Source organism: Oncorhynchus gorbuscha, unplaced genomic scaffold (assembly GCF_021184085.1).
Source record: "Oncorhynchus gorbuscha isolate QuinsamMale2020 ecotype Even-year unplaced genomic scaffold, OgorEven_v1.0 Un_scaffold_541, whole genome shotgun sequence".
NCBI classification, from domain to species: domain Eukaryota; kingdom Metazoa; phylum Chordata; class Actinopteri; order Salmoniformes; family Salmonidae; genus Oncorhynchus; species Oncorhynchus gorbuscha.
The window spans coordinates 260,935-269,202 of record NW_025745368.1 but is presented as its reverse complement, the minus strand read 5'-3'; the positions used below and the strand labels follow the sequence as shown (position 1 = coordinate 269,202).

The following is an 8,268-nucleotide window of genomic DNA, read 5'->3' as shown; positions in this document are numbered from 1 at the left end:
TCTGTGTTGAGTTATTCTCTGTGTAGTCCTCTGGAGCTCCAGAGCAGGCCGGTCCCCCTGGCCCCAAACCCCCAGGACCCTGCTCACTGGATCAGACCCACTCTTCATCCTCAAACCCCCAGGACCCTGCTCACTGGATCAGACCCACTCTTCAGCCTCAAACCCCCAGGACCCTGCTCACTGGATCAGACCCACTCTTCAGCCTCAAACCCCCAGGACCCTGCTCACTGGATCAGACCCACTCTTCAGCCTCAAACCCCCAGGACCCTGCTCACTGGATCAGACCCACTCTTCATCCTCAAACCCCCAGGACCCTGCTCACTGGATCAGACCCACTCTTCAGCCTCAAACCCCCAGGACCCTGCTCACTGGATCAGACCCCTCTTCAGCCTCAAACCCCCAGGACCCTGCTCACTGGATCAGCCACACACTTCATTCTGTTCCCTCTGTTGTTTTTCTCTCTCAGGTTCTACATCTTTCAGACTCCTCCCTACCCTAAATGCTGCAGTAGAAAGTTGGTTGCCACGTTGATGTCGTTGTTGGACGCTCTGAGGGCATCCTGAGCATCTATTCTGGAGAAGCCCATCTCCATCAATCTGGCAACCTATGGGAAACAGAAATAAACACACAAACATCAGAGAAATGCTAACACGAAACTGGTAAAGAAACGCAATTCTGTGTCCGCGCTCACAGTGCTCACCTGTTCTTCAGCTACAGGAGTGTTGACCAAGGGAGGAGCTGTGGGGTGGAGCTGCTGTAGAGAGGGGTGTGGCTGCTGTGGAGAGGGGTGGAGCTGCTGTGGAGAAGGGTGGAGCTGCTGTGGAGAGGGGTGTGGCTGCAGCGGTGGAGAGGGGTGTGGTTGTGGCTCTGGGGGAAGGTTCTGTCCTCTGTGTCTCAGCGATGGGAAAAATCTGTTCCAGTTCATTAGGCCATTCTGGGAAGGACAGAGAGGGACAATCATGGTGCGTTCAAGACAACTGGGAACTCTGGGAAAATATATATTTTTTTCTCAGACTGGGAAAAATCACGACATCAGTGATCTTCAAGTCAGAGAACGTGGAGCTCTCGGATGATGCCCGAGTTTCCAACTTGTAATTCTGAGATGACCGTTCAAAGTGATTTTTCCAAGTCAGCTTAGTTTTTCCCCCCCAGAGTTCCCAGTTGTCTTGAACGCACTGAAGCCAGAGACTGTGTTCATTTTGGCAGCCATTTTAGATTTAGTTTGAGTCTGACAAATAGCTTTTAGTCATTTTGTCCTTCTTAGTTTCACTTATTGTCAGTCGACTAAAACTCTGGACAATTTTAGTCTAGTTTTATGCAGTCATTTTAGTCAATGCATTTTCCATTAAATCATTCATATATAGGCCACCTCTAACTTCCATTTTGTGCATATTCAGCCTTGTCCAAATAGGCTTACTAGTAATACAAAACATTAGGAACACCTGCTCTTTCCATGACACGGACTGACCAGGTAAAAGCTATGATCCCTTATTGATGTAACTTGTTAAATCCACTTCAATCAGTGTAGATGAAGGGGAGTAGACTGGTTAAACAAGGATTTTAAAGCCTTGAGACAGTTGAGACATGAATTGTCTATGTGTGCCTTTCAGAGGTTGAATGGGCAAGATTTAAGTGCCTTTGAACGGGGTATGGTAGTAGGTGCCAGGCACACCGGTTTGTGCCAAGAACTGCAATTCTGTTGGGTTTCTAACACTCAGTTTCCTTTGTGTATCAAGAAACCACCAAAAGACATCCAGCCAACTTGACACAACTGTGGAAAGCATTGGAGTCAACATGGTCCAGCATCCCTGTGGAACGCTCCTGACACCTTGAAGAGGACACGGCACCAACAAATAACTTAGCTGGCAACATGGCTATTGTGTCAGTAACCACAGCCATCATTAACCATAGACTACAAATACAAAGCCTTGGATACAGGTTAAAGGTGACAGGAAAAAAAGGTCTCCCTGTGTTTCCAAACCTTTATAGAAAAGCTAAACACATCAAAGTGATCTGCAATAATATTTTGGTCAGAGTAGATTTTGTACCTTTGATCTAACACTAAAAGAGGCATGGCCACCTGTCAACATGCTATTTTGGAATGCTGAAGAAATTTGGCTTGGCACCTAAAACCCTCACAAACTTTTACAGATTCACAATTGAGAGCATCCTGTCGGGCTGTATCACCTAGTACGGCAACTGCACCGCCCGCAACCCCAGGGCTCTCCAGAGTGTGATGCGGTCTGCCCAACGCATCACCAGTGTCAAACTACCTGCCTCTACCTACAGCACCTGATGTTACAGATCATAAAGGACAACAACCACCCGAGCCACTGCCTGTTCACCCCGCTATCATCCAAAAGGCGAGGTCAGTACAGGTGCATCAAAGCTGGGACAGAGTAATTGAAAAACATTATCTCAAGGCCATCACTGTTAGATAGCCATCACTAGCTAGCTTCTACCCAGTTACTGAACCCTGCTCCTTAAGAGGCTGCTGCCCTATATACATAGACTTGGAATCACTGGCCACTTTAATAATGTTTACATACTGCTTTACTCATCTCATATGTACAGTGGGCTCCATAATTACTGCCACCCCTGACTAGCAATGCACAACCAATACTTACAAAAAATTATAAAACTCAAAATACCAACATGTGAGAAATACTGGACTTTATTAATGCTTCAATGAAACCCACCAAAACCAATTTGATTGAAATAAAAATCAATGCCCTCCAAATCAAGGTTCCACAATTAATGGCACCCTTAATGATTATTGTAACATCTGCCAAAATTCAACCAGGAAGTAAATTCCACTTATTTACGTGTACCTAAGTCTTGAAGAATTATATTGAGCCATTACACCACTTCCTGTTTCACTAGCGTATAAACATGAGGTAACACGCATGCAATATCCCGCTGTCAACAAAAGAACTGTCAGTTCAAAAGAGACAGCTGGTCGAAGACCTTCATATATCACTGAGCACTGTCAGGGCAATTATAAAACAACCTCTAAAGATATGGAACAATTAAACCTCACGGTTAGAGGATGCAAATGCATTTATCCTCCCTGAGGATATGGAGGAGGATGGGGAGAGAAGCAACCAAATCCCCAATAATAACGGTCAAAGAATTGCAGGCCTTGGTGGCGTCTTGGGGTCACAAGGTTTCAAAAAGCACCGTCAGACTCCACCTCCACAACCACAGGCTCTTTGGAAGGGTTGCCAGAAGAAAGCCCCATCAGACTCCACCTCCACAACCACAGGCTCTTTGGAAGGGTTGCAGAAGAAAGCCCCATCAGACTCCACCTCCACAACCACAGGCTCTTTGGAAGGGTTGCAGAAGAAAGCCCCATCAGACTCCACCTCCACAACCACAGGCTCTTTGGAAGGGTTGCAGAAGAAAGCCCCATCAGACTCCACAACCACAGGCTCTTTGGAAGGGTTGCAGAAGAAAGCCCCATCAGACGCCACCTCCACAACCACAGGCTCTTTGGAAGGGTTGCAGAAGAAAGCCCCATCAGACCCATCAGGCTCTTTGGAAGGGTTGCAGAAGAAAGAACCATCAGACGCCACCTCCACAACCACAGGCTCTTTGGAAGGGTTGCCAGAAGAAAGCACCATCAGACTCCACCTCCACAACCACAGGCTCTTTGGAAGGGTTGCCAGAAGAAAGCCCTTTCTGACTCCACAACCACAGGCTCTTTGGAAGGGTTACCAGAAGAAAGCCCCATCAGACTCCACCTCCACAACCACAGGCTCTTTGGAAGGGTTGCAGAAGAAAGCCCCATCAGACTCCACCTCCACAACCACAGGCTCTTTGGAAGGGTTGCAGAAGAAAGCCCTTTCTGACTCCACCTCCACAACCACAGGCTCTTTGGAAGGGTTTCCAGAAGCAAGCCCCATCAGACTCCACCTCCACAACCACAGGCTCTTTGGAAGGGTTGCCAGAAGAAAGCCCCATCAGACTCCACCTCCACAACCACAGGCTCTTTGGGAGGGTTGCCAGAAGAAAGCCCCATCAGACTCCACCTCCACAGGCTCTTTGGAAGGGTTACCAGAAGAAAGCCCCATCAGACTCCACCTCCACAACCACAGGCTCTTTGGAAGGGTTACCAGAAGAAAGCACCATCAGACTCCACCTCCACATCCACAGGCTCTTTGGGAGGGTTGCCAGAAGAAAGCCCTTTCTGACCCTAAGACACAGACGCAAGCGCTTTGTTTGCCAAACGTAATTCAAATTATGACTGGAAGAGGGTACTCTGGTCAGATGAGGCCAAAATGGAACGTTCCGGTCAGATCCAGCATTGGCATGTTTGGCGTCGAAACAGAGATGCATACAAGGAGAGGCACGGTGAAATATGGAGGGGGGTCAGTGATGTTTTGGGTCTGTTTTAATTCCAGAGGTCCAGGGGCCCTGGTTACAATTGATGGCATAATGAATTCCACCAAGTATCTGACAATCTGGTTGCCTCTGCGAGGAAGGATGGGACTTGGTCTTGTTGGAAAGTCCACCTACGGCCAAGACCCAAAAACATACCTCAAGATCCACACAGAAATGGTTCTGTGACAACAACATCAATGTTCTGCCATCTCAGTCGCCGGACCTCAATCCAATGGAAAACCTGTGTGCTGAGTTGAAGAGGGAAGTTGATAAGCACAAACCCAAGAATGTGAAGGATCTATAAAGGATCTACATAGAGGAATGGTCCAAAATCCCTCCAAATGTGTTCCTTAACCTGGTCAAACATTACAGGAAAAGACTCCATGCTGTTATCCTTGCCAGAGGTGGTTGCACTAAGTACGAAATGAGGAGTGCCAATAATTATGAAACCTTGATTTTGTTGAAATTGATTTTGTATTAAATAATTGTATGATTTTGTTTGGTTCCATGGAAACATGAATAAAGTCCAGTATTTCTCACACGTTGGTATTTTGAGTTTCTCTATATAATTATATTGTTAATGTGTTGCCAGTCAGGAGTGCCAGGCATTGGAGCCCACTGTATACACTGTAGCCTAATGGTTAGAGCGTTGGACTAGTAACGTAAAGGTTGCAAGTTCGAATCCCCGAGCTGAAAAGGTACAAATCTGTCGTTCTGCCCCTGAACAGGCAGTTAACTGTTCCTAAGCCGCCATTGAAAATAAGAATTGGTTGTGTTACAGTTTTTGGTGGAGACCTTTGCCTGTCACCTTTAAACAGTTTACAGCTCTGATTTTATCCCCATCATAACAGCCGTAGGGGGTTAAATAGCATTGGATCAGTTTCCAGCTCTGATTTTATCCCCATCATAACAGCCGTAGGGGGTTAAATAGCATTGGATCAGTTTACAGCTGATTTTATCCCCATCATAACAGCCGTAGGGGGTTAAATAGCATTGGATCAGTTTACAGCTGATTTTATCCCCATCATAACAGCCGTAGGGGGTTAAATAGCATTGGATCAGTTTACAGCTGATTTTATCCCCATCATAACAGCCGTAGGGGGTTAAATAGCATTGGATCAGTTTCCAGCTCTGATTTTATCCCCATCATAACAGCCGTAGGGGTTAAATAGCATTGGATCAGTTTCCAGCTCTGATTTTATCCCCATCATAACAGCCGTAGGGGGTTAAATAGCATTGGATCAGTTTCCAGCTCTGATTTTATCCCCATCATAACAGCTGTAGGGGGTTAAATAGCATTGGATCAGTTTCCAGCTCTGATTTTATCCCCATCATAACAGCTGTAGGGGGTTAAATAGCATTGGATCAGTTTCCAGCTCTGATTTTATCCCCATCATAACAGCCGTAGGGGGTTAAATAGCATTGGATCAATTGAAAATGGGGAGAATCTGAGCTTTGCAACAATGCCAGAATGATTGCTGTACTCCTAATATTAAATAACTGGCATTATTTATGAACAATTATATTAAAAAGGCAAATGCTCATCCAAGCTAAAATGGCCAATATAAATATAAACATTGTTTCCATACAGAATAAAGGCCATGTACACTTTAGAAGAGCCCTGCCTGCACATCAGTTCAGAAGACCTTTAGAAGAGCCCTGCCTGCACATCAGTTCAGAAGACCTTTAGAAGAGCCCTGCCTGCACATCAGTTCAGAAGACCTTTAGAAGAGCCCTGCCTGCACATCAGTTCAGAAGACTGTGACCGTGTGTGGTGCTGTGTGTGTGTGTGTGTGTGTGTGTGTGTGTGTGTGTGTGTGTGTGTGTGTGTGTGTGTGTAGTACGTGCAGTGTGTATATAACTCACGTGTGTGTGTGTGTAGTACTGATGTGTGTGTGTGTGTATGTAAAGGACATTCATTCTGCCAGTGTGTGTGTGTGTGTGTGTATGTAGTGTGTGTGTGTAGTGTGTTGTATGTAAATATTCTGTAAAGTGTGTGTATGTGTGCTGTGTGATTGTGTGTGTGTGTGTGTAACTGTGTGTGTGTGTGTAAGTGTGTGGTGTGTGTGTGTGTAATGTGTGTATGTGTGTAGTCTGTGTGTGTGTAGTAGTGTGTGTGTGTGTGTGTGTGTATATAGTACTGTGTGTGTGTATATAGTACTGTGTGTGTGTATATAGTACTGTGTGTGTGTATATAGTACTGTGTGTGTGTATATAGTACTGTGTGTGTGTGTAGTACTGTGTGTGTATATAGTACTGTGTGTGTGTGTGTGTGTGTGTGTGTGTGTGTGTGTGTACTGTGTGTGTGTGTGTGTGTAGTACTGTGTGTATATAGTACTGTGTGTATATAGTACTGTGTGTGTGTGTAGTACTGTGTGTGTGTGTGTGTGTCTGTCCATACCTGTGGTGGTCTGTGGTTCCTCCTGGCCTGATGGAACTGGGCCAGCAGCATCTGTTGATCATGGAGATCCATCCTCTGCTGTCTCTGGATGTCCAGAGTAGCCCCCATACCCAGGGGGGTTCATTGGGGGGCGGGGGCCCGGAGAACAGGGGCTCCAGGACGAAGGCCCCTACACGGGACAGCCAGCGGGGTACGAAGAGCAGCCGCTGCACCCTCAGAGCGTTTCCGTGGTACAGCTTCCCAGAGACCTGAGGGGAACACGCGCTGTGTGGATTTACAACTTCTGAAGAAGCGGCTGCGGTTGGGGTTGGGTAATGCTGGTTGCTATGCAACAGGGTCAGTGTGGTGTGAACTCACCAGTCCACTGAGAGCAACGAGCCACATGAACGGACTGGAGGTCAGGAGCTGAAACACAACACAGAGACATATTAACCACTGACCCCCACCACGCTGAACACTGTAACTCTACATATTAACCCCCACCATGCTGAACACTATGTAACTCTACATATTAACCCCCACCATGCTGAACACTATGTAACTCTACATATTAACCCCCACCATGCTGAACACTATGTAACTCTACATATTAACCCCCACCATGCTGAACACTATGTAACTCTACATATTAACCCCCACCATGCTGAACACTATGTAACTCTACATATTAACCCCCACCATGCTGAACACTATGTAACTCTACATATTAACCCCCACCATGCTGAACACTATGTAACTCTACATATTAACCCCCACCATGCTGAACACTATGTAACTCTACATATTAACCCCCACCACGCTGATCACTGTAACTCTACATATTAACCCCCACCATGACTGTAACTCTACACCCCCACCATGCTGAACACTGTAACTCTACATATTAACCCCCACCATGCTGAACACTATGTAACTCTACATATTAACACCCACCATGCTGAACACTATGTAACTCTACATATTAACCCCCACCATGCTGAACACTATGTAACTACATATTAACATATTAACCCCCCCCACCATGCTGAACACTATGTAACTCTACATATTAACCCCCCACCACTGCTGAACACTATGTAACTCTCTACATATTAACCACTGACCCCCACCATGCTGAACACTATGTAACTCTACATATTAACCCCCACCATGCTGAACACTATGTAACTCTACATATTAACCCCCACCATGCTGAACACTATGTAACTCTACATATTAACCCCCACACTATGTAACTCCACATATTAACCACTGACCCCCACCATGCTGAACACTATGTAACTCCACATATTAACCCCCACCATGCTGAACACTATGTAACTTTACATATTAACCCCCACCATGCTGAACACTATGCAACTCTACATATTAACCCCCACCACGCTGAACACTATGCAACTCTACATATTAACCACTGACCCCCACCACGCTGAACACTATGTAACTCTACATATTAACCACTGACCCCCACCACGCTGAACACT

The 8,268-nt window shown here is 46.1% G+C and overlaps 1 protein-coding gene and 1 long non-coding RNA gene across 2 annotated transcripts in view; one reads left to right on the top strand and one right to left on the bottom strand.

Annotated features, from left to right (window-relative positions):
• The first annotated feature begins 389 nt into the window (after window positions 1-389).
• LOC124018527 lies at window positions 390-6,145 on the top strand. Its single transcript, XR_006835632.1, has 4 exons — window positions 390-659; window positions 1,737-1,945; window positions 2,152-2,368; window positions 5,975-6,145. It is a non-coding gene; the product is annotated as an uncharacterized LOC124018527 (long non-coding RNA).
• The window catches only part of LOC124018526 (ubiquitin-associated domain-containing protein 2-like), a 32,546-nt gene continuing 24,684 nt past the window's right edge, over window positions 407-8,268 (bottom strand). Inside the window, 5 exon segments of the mRNA XM_046333859.1 lie at window positions 407-604; window positions 701-934; window positions 6,785-6,900; window positions 6,903-7,032; window positions 7,142-7,189. Of these exon segments, the coding sequence (XP_046189815.1) occupies window positions 491-604; window positions 701-934; window positions 6,785-6,900; window positions 6,903-7,032; window positions 7,142-7,189 (642 nt within the window). The 3' untranslated portion in view covers window positions 407-490.